The 13857-nt window shown below is 41.1% G+C and overlaps 1 protein-coding gene across 1 annotated transcript in view; it reads left to right on the top strand.

Moving 5' to 3' along the window:
• Positions 1-13593, top strand: part of celf4 (CUGBP, Elav-like family member 4) — a 102037-nt gene extending 88444 nt beyond the window's left edge. Inside the window, 5 exon segments of the mRNA XM_066646395.1 lie at positions 1583-1645; positions 3096-3176; positions 5408-5491; positions 8498-8688; positions 9340-13593. Coding sequence (XP_066502492.1) covers positions 1583-1645; positions 3096-3176; positions 5408-5491; positions 8498-8625 — 356 coding nt within the window. The 3' untranslated portion in view covers positions 8626-8688; positions 9340-13593.
• The last annotated feature ends 264 nt before the right edge of the window (positions 13594-13857 follow it).

Raw genomic sequence — 13857 nt, 5'->3', positions numbered from 1 at the left:
TTTTTTTACTTAGGTAGCTCACAAAAAACAGGCTGGTTGGTCTTGTTTCACAGTCTATGGGTTGGTAGGCTCCAGATCCCCGTTAAAATAAAATCAGTGCAGATCTACTGGCGAATGCATGCATTTTGAGCATTTGATTCAGTTCATTTTGCAGATGTGACTGATTTCACTGTAATGTCACTGGTGTTGTACAACGTCAAGGTTTTTATGAGTTCACAAATTTTTAAATCTGCTCAAAGACTACAGTGTTAAATTATGTCCAGAGAATAAATCAAATCCAAGTGTGTGTATATTGTCGCTGTCCAAACAAATACATGTATCTCCAAATGAGTGACTTGATACGAGAAGGAACAACCTTAACTTTCAATGACTGTCAGTGTACGAACATTTTATTCCAAGTCATTTTGGAGCATTTCTATTGGTCGATTCATTGTGAAATTTTTGCATACTGCTGTGTACTTATTCTTTTCTTTGGAAGGTGATGTTACAAAAGCATACATCAGGGCCCACAATGAAGGTGGTAGAATGTCTTCCTATTGTTTGTATAAGACATAAAACCAAAGTCCTGACTCACTGAGGTTGTAAAAACTCCCAGGACATTTATTCAAAAAGAGATAGTTACCCCAATGTCCTGGCCTCCTAATCATGCCATCTTCAAACATATCACTTCTGGCATCCTCTCCCATCTCCTCTCCACCTAATAGCTGATGTGTGGTGAGTGTACTGCTGTCACATCATCCAGGCAGATGCTGGACATTGGTGGTTACTGAGGCAACTGCCTAATGTCCCAAAAATATAAAGCACTTCAGTGGGCTAGAAAAGTACTCTACGATACTATATACTCATAATGTACTTGGGTGACCTTGCTTCCTTAAAGGCTTGAGACTCCACAGGCATCTATTGCCAATTCTTCTACAATAGGCCTATTAGTAAAGTCACTAATATTTAAGAAAGTCTGCCAAATGCTATGAATATATTATCACCATAGAGTGCTTGTGTTTACAGATTTTAATTTTGTGGATATGTATGCAGTTTTGTTTTGTTTTTTTATCTCCACTGTTAATTTGGCTGTTTGTACTCCAGCTGAAAGTGGATGGGAGTGGGTATTGCAGTGTGCAGTGTGTAAGCTGTAGGAGCGGTGTTGTGCGGGGCTGGATAAGAAGTGATAGAGCGGTGCAGCAGGAGAGGCCAGTGTTTATTACAGCAGCAGCAGCAGCTCTGAGCTGATTGATGTGGAGAGTGGGAGTGGAGATCTATATTGTTCTCTGTGTTCTCTCTCTCTCTCTCTTTCCCACTGCCCATCCAGAGATGTGGCAAATTCTGGCACGGCTTAGGCCCTGTCCCTTGGCTTAATTGTTTTGGGAGGATGGTGGAAGGGAAGCAGAGAGACAGAGAGAAAGAGAGAGTGCGCGAGAGAGAGGGAGGGAGGAGGGAGAGATGAACTCACTGACTCTGAGCTTCATGCCCACACAAACGTAGCCAGCCAGTGCTCTCCACAAAATGCCTTTCACTTTCTGACCTGTCTATTACCCCTCTCTCTTCCTTTCTCTCTCTGTGCCTCATTCTGTCTCTCTCTCTCCAGCCCAGAGTCCCACAGCAGCTGATCCTCTTCAGCAGGCTTATGCAGGAGTCCAGCAGTATGCAGGTCTGTCACTCACAGAGTTTTATGCCCTAGCGTATGTGTGTATGCTTATGCTCAGTTTGCAGTTGTCAAAATGTAAATTTGCTGCAGTATATAGAAAATGGATATTACCAGAGGTGGGTAAAGTAGGCAAAAATATTACTCAACTAAGAGTATACTTTAAAATAATATGACTCAAGTAAATATTCAAGTATAAAGTAGTCACCCAATTAATTACTTGAGTCAGAGTTAAAATTACTAAGTGAAAAAAACTACTCAAATACTGAGTAACTGCTGAGTAACCTTTGTTTAATAATCAGGACGTCAAATAATATACCTGACTGCACAAAAATAAAAGAGCAATGAAAAAATTCAAAGCCTAAGAATATCTCTTAAACAACTAAAACAAAAATAAATTAATCTTCAGCCACAATAACGTATTTTATGCAGGGCCAGGGGTGCTGTCTCTCCTCGGGTTGTCTCTGCAAACGTAGTGAGCTTCTGTGCTCTTTTCCGCCTGTGTTTGCCGCGGGGAGTTTGTGTGCGGTCATGTGACGGATTGGCTCAGTTTGATTGGTGAAACGGAATCAAACGTCGCTAGTGGCTACTTCCGATTGGTGAGACGCAGTCATGTGACCGAGTCTCTGTCGGAAGTCTCGACAAAACAAAACAAAACAAAACAAAGATTACATTGGACGAATCGATAAAAACAAGTAGAGAACAGAGTGTAACTCGATGTAACAAAATAAAAGTACCGCTTTTTCTTCACAAATGTACTCAAGTCAACGTAAACTGTATGCTCCATTAAAACTACTCTTATATGTACAATTTATCAAAAAAGTACATTTAGTGCGTTACTTCCCACTTTTGGTTATTACATATAAATACATACATACAAATAAACGTAAAATAACTGTTGGCTGTTTTGATGGACATTAAATAACTGAAGGAAGTTCCCATACATTTACATATCATCTCTGTACAAAATAGTAACTTTACAGGAAAAGGAAATCTGCTTAACTTTTAATGAAAGTCAATGTAAAATCATTCTATTCCAATTTTGGATCCATTCATTACATTTTCACACAATGTTGTTACATAATAATTGACAACAATGGATGCATTATTTTAACATCTATCTATGTATCTATTTATGTATATTTAGACATGAATGCTATGTCTACATAAATATTTAATAATTGTATGACCCTGTGTGTTTCTATATGGACATAAATTATTAAAGATGGGTCCTTACTGTAAACATAATGCATATGGGACATAAAATATATTTTTGAACAACAACTCTCTGGGCCTTTTACATTGGTGTATTTATGATAGAAAATTGACGGTCTGTGTCACAGTAAAAGTCCTGATATAATATAAGACCTGGATATTTATAAAACACATTTGTGTGTGTGTTTGTGTGTGTTAGTTAATGTATCTTCTGACACATTGGCATATGTGTGTGTCTCAGCAGCCTACCCAGCTGCATATGGACAGATCAGCCAGGCCTTTCCACAGCCTCCTCCCATCATCCCCCAGCAGCAGAGAGAAGGTGAGGATGCTTCTCTTTCTGACATCATTGTCTGACTGGACAAACCATCGGCTAACCTACTCACCCAGAACCAGAGAATGTGTAGATGTGGGCAATTTCTGGCAAATATATGGCAGAGGTTTTTCACTGGAGTAGAAGTATAAATGTATATTATGCTAAATTTACTTAGAGTAAATAAGTAAACAAATACACACACATTCTTAAAAGCCATGAGTTCCTGCTTCTTTGAAAGACACAAAAGAAACCTCATTCACCAAAGGTGTTTGTTGATCGAGACAGAAAAAGAAAAAAAAAAAACTATCAAGTAAGTCCACGGATGCAGGATTGTGACAGAAGCCTCGCCGGCTTTAACCGCTGACTCAATGCTGGTGTTATCTTTTGTCCGTGTCAAATCTGGCTTCATTTATTCTTTTCCCGCCTGCTCACTGCTGGGGCCTGTAAGCCATGAAAACAACCAATCAAATGTTCACTCTACTCTCACCCCACACCTCCTCCATTTCACATCCAATAGAATTTTGATTTGCACATCATTAAATGCACGAAAAGAAGTACCTGATTAAAAAGTACATAAATAAACAGGGATAAAATTGATTTAAAAATAGATTAAAATAAGTACAGAATTATCTTTTGAAATGTAGTGAGTAAAATAAAAAAAAGTACTAAGAGACAATATTAATCAAGTAAAATACAGATACCTAAAAAGTACAATAAGGAAGGACATGTACTTTGTTACTTCCCACCCCTGGTGCTGAAAAGATTGGGTCCCCTCTGGGAGAGAGGTCAGTATCAGTGTGATGCAATAAACCAGCTTGCTTCTGATGACCCCATCTGGCCCTCTCCTGTGCGTATTTCCATGAAGTATGTGGCCTGACACTGGTGTGTATTTTGGGTCTACGAGCCCTCATCTGGCAAAGGGTAGCAGACTCTCCCAAGAGCCATTAACCCATTTGGCAAGTGGGCCAGATGAAAATGGATGGTGTACCCCAGACCTGGGCCACAAATATGTTGAGATCCGGGGACCCTCATTTCATTCGTTATTCATAACAGGACTTTAAAATTAATCTGAGTCCAAGTGCCCCACAGTTTGTTGTGCTGGCAGCTTTACAGTAAAAGTGCCTCTGAAGGAATCCTCATGAACATGCGCTGCACATAAACCGGGGATAATAGTTTAATGATGGATTGTTGATGCCACACACTCATCAAGGAGCTTGTGACTTTGCCTCCCTCCAGTGGCTGCCATGGTGAAATAAAAAGAATGCTTTTGTTTCCTATAAATTCATGTGCAATTCATCACTTTCTGGTTCAAAACATCAACCCAGACTTACTTTACAGATAACGAAGAGACTGTGCTTGATGATGATGCTCATTCACGTGAACTGAGCTCTTCGAATGTGATTTGGTGCAGATATAAAACCAATGAATGAGTTGCTATCTGTTGCTATCAGATTTCGATGCTGAATAAACCTTTGGGCATCCATTGATCAGCCAAAACATTAAAATTACCTCTTTGTTACTACTCTCATTGTCCATTATATCAGCTCAGGTCTGTAACTCCAGCTGTTGCTCTGCATACTTTGTTACCACCCCCCTCCTTTCACCATGTTCTTCAGTGGTCAGGAATGATTTGGGTGGTGGACCATCCTCATGTAGCAGTGGTGGCGTGTCAGTGTGTGTTGTTATAGTACGAATGGATCAGACACAGCAGTGCTGCCAGAGTTTTCAAACCCCTCAGTGTCAGTGCTGTCCTGAGAACAGTCCACCGACCAAAAACATCCAGCCGACAGCGTCCTACGTCCACTGATGAAGGACTAGAGGATGACCGACACACACTGTGCAGCAAAAGATGAGCTACTGTCTCTGACTTTACCTCTACAATGTGGACCAAGGAGGTAGGCGTGTCCAATAGAGTGGACACACGGTTTGAAAGCTCCTGCAGCACTGCTGTGTCTGATCCACTCACACCAGAACAGCAGACGGACTACAGTCTGTGACTGCAGGACTACAAGGACACCTATGTGATCAGTGGAGCTGATTAAATAGTGGGTGTAGAAACAAGGAAGCCATTTTAAAGCTTCTCTCGCTCTCTCTTACCCTCTATTGTTCCCCCCTCAGTATTAGTGTGAGCTCTCTCTGCTTTAATATATTTTCTGCCCTCCCTCTCACCCCTTCTTTCTTCACACCTCTTTCTCTTTTCCCTTTCCCCGTCTCTCTCTCTCTCTCTCTGCATGTAGGGCCAGAGGGTTGTAACCTGTTCATCTACCACCTCCCTCAGGAGTTTGGGGATGGCGAGCTGATGCAGATGTTCCTGCCTTTCGGTAATGTCATCTCCTCCAAAGTGTTTGTGGATCGGGCGACAAACCAAAGTAAATGCTTTGGTGGGTAATAACGATAAAACACCTGTAAAGACTACTATCATTCTTATTCTCTCACTATTAATGTTTTTACTTCATTTCTCTACCACAGCAAAGCTTTTCGGAAACACACAAAAAAAAGGACACTCGTGAGGATGTAGGGTAGTGCCTTTTGCTCGGTGATCAGTGAGGGACATTAGGCTGGAAGGGGAATTTGCTGAGGGATGCGAGATGTGTTTGATGTGTCCTACTTGTGACAAAAATGAGGCTCTGTATTCTAATTAATACTATCTCCAGCTCCAGTGGGTTCCTCACTTATCAGAGGCAGCGTATGCATGAATGAACACAGCGCTGTTTGATTTGAACTTAATATAAAGCTCTATAGTTAGTGGGGAGCAGTTGAAAGGCTTCACTGAGACATGAAGTGCTGAAATGCTGACCCAGCTGAAATGACTGAAGTCGCTCAGGACTGAAGAGACTAAAGGAAGAACATACTCCAGCCTTAAGCTGTTCGTTCTGAAGCTTTGCGGTGATATAGGAGCCTTGAAGACAACGTATCGTTTCAATGACACAGGGCTTCAGCTTTCTTTTTTTAGATTTAACACTTCCCCACCTCCCCTTTTCCGTTTTAATTAATTACTTTATTTGTTTTAGGACAATGACACTGTTATCCTAAATCACAGAACAATGCCTTTAGAAAATGTAAGTCATTCCTGACATAAATAGTGTAAACATATACAAATCCAGTATGTATGCATTCTGTATGGTTCACAACCAGAACCCAATCCAAACCAATCCCCGACACTGGCTCCCAACCAGAAAAGAGCTGGCTTCCTCAAGGTTTTGTTTTACTTCATGATGTAATCATGGGCAATGAGGGATATAACCAATGACTCCAAGACCAAAGCAGGTTTCACTTTTTTAAGCCAAACCCATAGGACACACTGAGATCACTGTGTTGCTTATACTTGACTCTACCAAGATATATTCTTTCAGAGGTTACTTGGAAATGAGCTGTCCTTTTTTCATCCACATACCTCAAAGAACACAACATCAACTAGGTCCTATATGTTACACTGTTTTTATTAGTATTTTATACTATGGCTGTTTTACCCTAACCCCAGTATTGATCACAAACCCCACTTTTAAAAAACAGACCCCAATCTTCCCAACCTCCAAACCTAACTTACCTCAGTGGTGATCAATGTGTAGATCACACCATGCAGTTTGGTAGATCATGCCTTTTCCGACATATCCAAAATTAGGGTGACCAGACGTCCTCTTTTACCCGGACATTTTTTTTAGACTTAAAAAAATGTCTGGGCAAAATTTCACAAACGTCCGGGATTTTGTTTTTCTAGAGCTTACCTAGAACTTCGAGAAGTTTCGTTCACAAACTAGTCCCGCCCTCCCCTACTCCGATTGGTTCGCTTGAGTGAGAAGGGGGCGTGGTGAAATAGCCTAAACTCTTCTGATTGGACGGTCTGACTGTAGAGCTACCGTTATTGGTCGATAACCTTCTCTGTAAACATTTGGTCCCCCATTGGGTTGGCAATGTGAAGTTGTCAGTACACCCCAGCCATCCACCTCGATGATGAACTGTCCTGGAAAACCTAGATATGAAGCCAAAATTGTGTGAGAACAACTTCAGTCCCAAACCCCAGTTTCAATAGCCCAAACCCAACCCTAAACTCAATCCCAACCTCCACAATCAACTCCCCAAACCCCAGTCCTTAACATCCTACACACCCACCACCTCAAGTCCCACACCGCAAACCCAGCTCTTCTAACAAATATCCCCCACAGCTATAATTTTAAGCTGAGCTGTGTTCTCTGACCTTGCCCAAGTGTGTTGTTCTGAAAGCATGGGTTTCGGTAAAGTCATTAGTTGCTACTTTCAGAACAGTGATTCTGAACAATGGCAGGTTTATCGCCATAAACATCCTTTAGAATTCAGATATATTCTTCCTTATATTCATCTCTGAACCTCATACTGAACTACAGCAATGTTCAAAAGTTGTAGGCACCTGGAAACCTCCAGGTTTAACGTTTTACAAATTCCTTCTCGTGGCAGTCCAGTATTATTTGTTTATTATTAATGTTATCAGTTAATAAAAACTTCATTATGTTAAATCAAGGGTACTGTTGATTTAACAAATCCATACGATCAAAGAGAACATCTGGAAACAAGCTTTGTTCTTCAAACGCACTCACAGCACATCATCTCATTTTTAGGGGAAACATATATTTGTATTTAATGTAATTTAAATATGTTTTAATAACGAGCACCTGTTAAAAGGATCATCTTAGGCGCCTATAATTTTTGCACAGTGCTGTAAATGAGGAGTTTCTGAAAGAAGCTTTAAAGCTTAAAAGAATAAAGCTGTCAAAAATGCCATAAACATGAACAAAAATGAATAGCTAATGAATGAATAGCCTATGCCTTCCTTTAGATTCTTTATGGCTGTAGTTTTGCGAAAGCCCCGTGTGATGCACTGACGTTGGAGTAGGTTTGGTCTGAGGCCAACAGGAGGGGTCTGGTTAACTCCTCGGTCTCTGAACGTGTCATTTGCAGGGCTGCATGCCGTTGTGTTGTTGGATATTGATATGACTGTGTATGCTGTTGTGATGTATGGACTGATTTTGTGCACAGCTGTTTAATGTGGAATATGTTTCTCCTGAGGTCATGTGACTCCAGTAACTTTGTGTTTGACGCTCCTTTCTGTTTCACCTCTTCACCCTCTTCCTGTGTCATGGATGTGACTGCCCACCATTTCATTTCCTTCCTCCACCCATTGGGCATTTTTTTTCCTGTTGTTGTTTGTTCTGATCCTCTCAATCACATCACCTCTACATCCATGCGTGTCATGCCATTCTCTTGCCTTTTCCCCTCGTTCACCTGGCGCTAACCTGCTGTCCTTTGTCTCCATTCCTCCGTCCATCCCTCCCTCTCTTCCTCACCATCTGCAGGCTTTGTGAGCTTCGACAACCCGGGCAGCGCTCAGGCTGCCATCCAGTCCATGAACGGTTTCCAGATTGGCATGAAGAGACTCAAAGTTCAACTCAAGCGGCCTAAGGATGCCAACCGCCCGTATTAGCCCCACCCCCATATGCCCTTCACCCTGGGGGTGAAGGCCACTGCAGCACACAGGGAACAACAGGTCAGAGAGAAGACTGTATGGTCTTATTGCACTGAAACATGTACAAACACAGGGCTGCAGCTGGCATTTGTTATGTTTACTGTACTTAAATTATACAGTCAGACTTCAGCACCTTTGGAAGACTATAAGGGGGAGTGCTCGCAGGAAAAGCTAAACCAGCTAACTAGCAAAAACAACAGTGGAAAGCCCCTGTAGTGATTTACATTGTTACATTGTACACACCTGTACAATACCTACCATTAAATAAAAGGAAGCAGCGCATGAGGAACCTCTTCCTTTCTCTGAGAATGCTCTGTGTAGTGCAGTGATGGGAATAAGATTACTCCTCTCTGTGGTGAACATGTATCTATCTCTCTTTCTCTGTCTCTCAAAGCCTCATCTAAATGATGATGGAGAATCAATGCTGTGTCATTAATTTACTCTGCGGATGCCTTTAACTGGACCGCGTTATTACCTACTTACACAGCTAGTGAGGCATCCCAGTCAGTGTTCTGCTGCAGCGCTGCAATAGACCTCACAGTGTGGCTCTGGCAGCAGCACAGCTAAGGCCGGACTTATCTGTCAGTTCTGCTCGATAACCAACACGTCTTTAAAGTTTCTCATCTTCCCAAGAACACGTGATTTACGCTGCTTTCATCTTTCCTTTTGCAGGTTTTGTAGAGTCGGACCACATGCTAACAACATGAATAACGTTAACGAAACACAAAAGAAACTGACAAAGGACAAAGGATAAAGCGGTGCGGCTGGGTCGGACGCGCAGGGATGAGTGTGTCGGACATGTGAGGAGGGCACGGACGCTTCACACACTCTACCGCCGAAGCTCAGTGGACCTTTAGGACCTCAGTGGACACTCAGGAGAGCCGCCGCGTCCAACAACCCCCATCGGACTATTGGACTCTGTCTTTGAGTCTCTGCAGCCTGCCTAATTAAAGGAGCGCTTCTCATCTAGAACCACATGGAAGATCATACAGGACAAAAAAAAAAAGACCAACAAACTACAACTAAAACTAAAAGAACTTTGGAAGAGCTTCAGAAGAAACAGACTCCAAGAACAAGGCATTAAAGTGAAAAAATATATACAACACTTTTGAAACCAAGAACTTTTAAGGGGGGGATTATGTAATAAGGGACTCAAATTTGAGGACACTTTTTAAAAGAACTGTTTTAGAGATTAAAAAAAAACACATACCAACAACATACTTTTTGGAAGAGAGCAAACGTTTGGAAGGATGTGACACTTCAGGACACAAAGCTTGCTGTGGTTGGGGGATGGCCATCTTTAACTCGGAGTGCCTGTCCATTTCCGGGGGGGACAGCTGCCCACAAAGAGCCGCAGCTGCAGTCCCCCTGGGAGGCTTATCTGTCATTCCTTAGTTGTGTAGGGACCAAAAGACCAAACCTTTTTAATGATAACGACGTTAAAAAAAACCCAGAGAGACTCGTAGCTGTAACATACTCAGACCGCTGCATCTCTTTTGCTGTGCCAAACAGTTTAAAAGAGCTGTATTTACAAAAAGAAAACAAGGAGAAAAAAAACAAAAAACTAAGAGATATGTATAAGTAGAATATATATAATTATATGTATAAATGCATACATACAGATTGCTGATATGCTTTTGAATACTGGCAGAACTATTTCAGATGACCCACGAAGGTCGCTCACTTCGCTAGTTTACAATTATTCAAGATGGAAAAAAGAAAACAGAAAAAAAACAAAAACAAACAAAAAAAATTTATTTTTCTTTCCTCTTCTCGTTTTTGTCCGCGGTAGGATGAAGGGTGCATGGGGGAAGGGTCGTCCCAGCCTTACCTTTTCTATCTCGACATCCTGACCTTGTAGTTAAGAAGGAAAACCATGGAAACGGGGCGGGGGGCGGGGGATAGGTTGGAGCTATACGAACCTGTTTATATTTACCGTACATATAATAATATGTATATGTATTGCAGAACATTCAAGGAACATGTATTCATATATGTGCACACATCCAGCGTATATATATATGGATACAAACAAGATATTAATCCTACACTCATATATGTATTTATATGCATATATTTTATATGTGTGTATATATATAGAACCAGCTATTCAATAAGTAGAACTGTAATTTTTTTGTAGATTTTAGCTGGAGTTTGAACTCACTGCTCTGCTTGGACTTCAACCAATGGGGAAAAGTCTCATATCTGGCAGCTCCCGAACTGCAGGCATTCCTCTTTCTGAAAACAAAACATGTATGCCAACACACACATACACACACACACATATTTACATGCACAGACCTACACACGCAAAAAAAAGTGTGTGATTATCAAGAGATGTGTATATATATGTTCATAGTTATGCTACTGACAAATGCAAAAAGGCCTCCTCTCGTCCCGAGAGCTTAAAGAAGAATCAGGCTTCAGAGAATCAGGATCAGACGTCTTTGTGTTCTCTTTGACATATTTGCCTCTTTGCCCTCTTCCGGTGTACTCTGCAAACATGCACACGTTCTGTACAATATTACCAACCCACAGCAGTATATACAGTATCAAAGGCCGGCTTTACACTCGGGCACTTTGGATCTCCTGGATTAGTTGCATGTAGCGTTGGGTCGTGCGCCGACATTAGCACTGTGCTCCGAACACTGCTAGCCACCATTCATTAAGATGATGTCAAGCTCGCGGAGGCACCGCTCTTTCTCCAAACCTTACAGCTACTGCAAGCCTTCCAAATACACGCGCGTCCAAGTCTGTACACGTCTTTAAAGCCGCCAACGTGTTCTCCATCTGCTCCGGTGTACCCCGCTCTCGACCCGAAGGACATTTTGCTTAGGGTTACAATTAAGTGGGCATTATGTACATGTTTTGCAAAAGGCATCGTTTGAATCTACATCTACTACAGTGTGTTTACAAGTGCTGCTCGAAGAGCTGAAATGTATTTTGCTAGGATAGTTTTTGCTTGGTACTAGGGCTAAGGGTGGGGGGTGAGTTTTGAATTTCTAGATTATTGCTAACTAGAAGGTTAAAAAAAAAGATGAATAATAATAATAATAATAATTTAAGAAGCCTTTATGATTTTTGGTTAGGTCGTGCTTGGCATTGAAGTGCTGTACTATACAAGATGATAATATTGTACATAGAAAATGCTGGTAACCGGTTGAAATGACTTTACAGCTCCAGTAAAGTGCGTGTGTACAGTGGCAACAAAGCAACCGAACCGACAGGATTTGGGAAGAAACTCCAGATGTAATCTCTAAACTCCTGGCTTCAAGAATGTTGCATTCCGCATTCACAACCTCTCCCACACATACTCATTCAGGTACGCCAAGAAACGATCGCTATATCTCAAATCAGCTGTATTTCCAGCACATACCTTGCTTTGTCTCTGAAAGAAAGTCTTCTCTCATTGCGTCTCACTCCCCTCGGACGAGGCTCTCCTCGTCCTTCCGCGCCTATCGTTTTCCACATCCGTATGTTTACACGATCTGAAAATGTATGGCTGAGAAAAAGAGAAAAATCTACCAAGAAAACAGAGCAGAAATTTTATTATATATATAAATATATACATAAACTAATGAATATACTGTAAATGTTTTTTTCTTCTCCTTTTTTCTTTCTTATTTTTTGGCTCTGTATATAGGTTTGCATATTTTATAGGACTTTTACTTCTATCTACAAGGACTGGATGATTATGAAACTTTACATTTTACGTTCAATGATAAAAAGGGTTTTAAAAAAAATAATAATAATAATAATAATGATACAATCTGGTGTTGAATCAGAGCCAGATGAACAGTAGTAGTCCTTAGCATGGTTAGCGAGCGTGGCCAGAGTGTAGATGAAATGAGGGGCATTGAATTCAACTGAAAAATATGAACATGTATCATAATCTGAAGTGCTGCCAACATGCTTATTTATTTGTCTATTTATTCATATTTATTAGACTGTTGGATTGGTTTATTTATTTATTTTATCTTCAACACTTTTTCCCCAGTGTTTCTTTTCATTTTCTTTGGTTAGTTATGAACCAGACTATGTGTTTGTCATTCCAGATGAAGCCATTTTTAAATATCTATTTTTTTACATGTTTTATATTGTGGGACACAATGGAACAATGCTATTGGCAGAGTCAGGGTCTACAACCACTCTCTTCTTGAGAATGTAGAACATGCTTATATTATGATTGATGTTGCGTTTCTGCCGTTTGAACCGTCTACTGTTCTGATCATCCTGCCGTTTCCGAGACCTGCTTCGAGCTTTTCTCACGCGTTAATTCCACCACTCTCACTGGAAAAAGCAAGAACTGCACTAATCCATCAGTCATTTAGCCGCTCAGACTGCAGAGCCATTCCTCATCAGATATACTATGTCCGAACCATGGTCTGAAGTACAAGGGAGTAGCAATGGGAGGCCACAAAGATGTAAGCATTTTTTTTGTTGTTCTTCTTCTTCTTTTAAAAGGGAGGGCGGGGGGAATATTTCAGACATTTTGAGCACAGTCGAGGGTGCTGGGTGTCATGTGTGGATTATTGCCAAGTCTATCACAATGAAAGAGAGCTATTAGCGGTCAGAGTGCTTTAACTGCTCCTGCCCTGTACCTCTGAACTGCGCATTTCTCTGCTCCCTGGACTCTCGTTTTGTAATTTTACTGAATGATGCGTCTCAGCTTAGCCCGATAATAAAGCACAGTCTAGAATAAACTGGCATCACGCCTACCCCATTTCCTGCTGTGTCTTTATACAAGCCATTTTTTATGTGTTGTTTTTAATCTCTCTACTCTTTTCATGGGTTGGTGGCTCCACTGTTGACTGTAGACACTAACGTAGACACAATCCACTTCAGCTGAAGGGACGACATGAGGATTTCTCATTAGACTTCATCACAGAATCTTCACTAAACTTTTGATCAAATTCTGGCTCCAATGACCCCAATAAAGCTAGGATTTGTTTGCTGTGCTATTTGGGAATAGTGTGAACTTTTCATGCGTCAACGATGCCCCCAGCTCTGTGGTATTTAACATTCATGCAGTGAGTGCAAGGGCTTCTCATATGGAAAGCAGGCAGTTTGTTGCACTCAGAGTCAAGGTGGTGCCTTCCACGAGCCCAAACTAAACCATTCATTTGAAACATAAACAATCCGTTTTAGCATGAAACTAAATAGCAACGTGACAAATGAAAACCCTTTTAA

Source organism: Hoplias malabaricus, chromosome 15 (genome assembly GCF_029633855.1).
Source record: "Hoplias malabaricus isolate fHopMal1 chromosome 15, fHopMal1.hap1, whole genome shotgun sequence".
NCBI lineage: Eukaryota > Metazoa > Chordata > Actinopteri > Characiformes > Erythrinidae > Hoplias > Hoplias malabaricus.
Note: the sequence above shows the minus strand (reverse complement) of the source record. Positions and strands in the feature narration are given on the sequence as shown.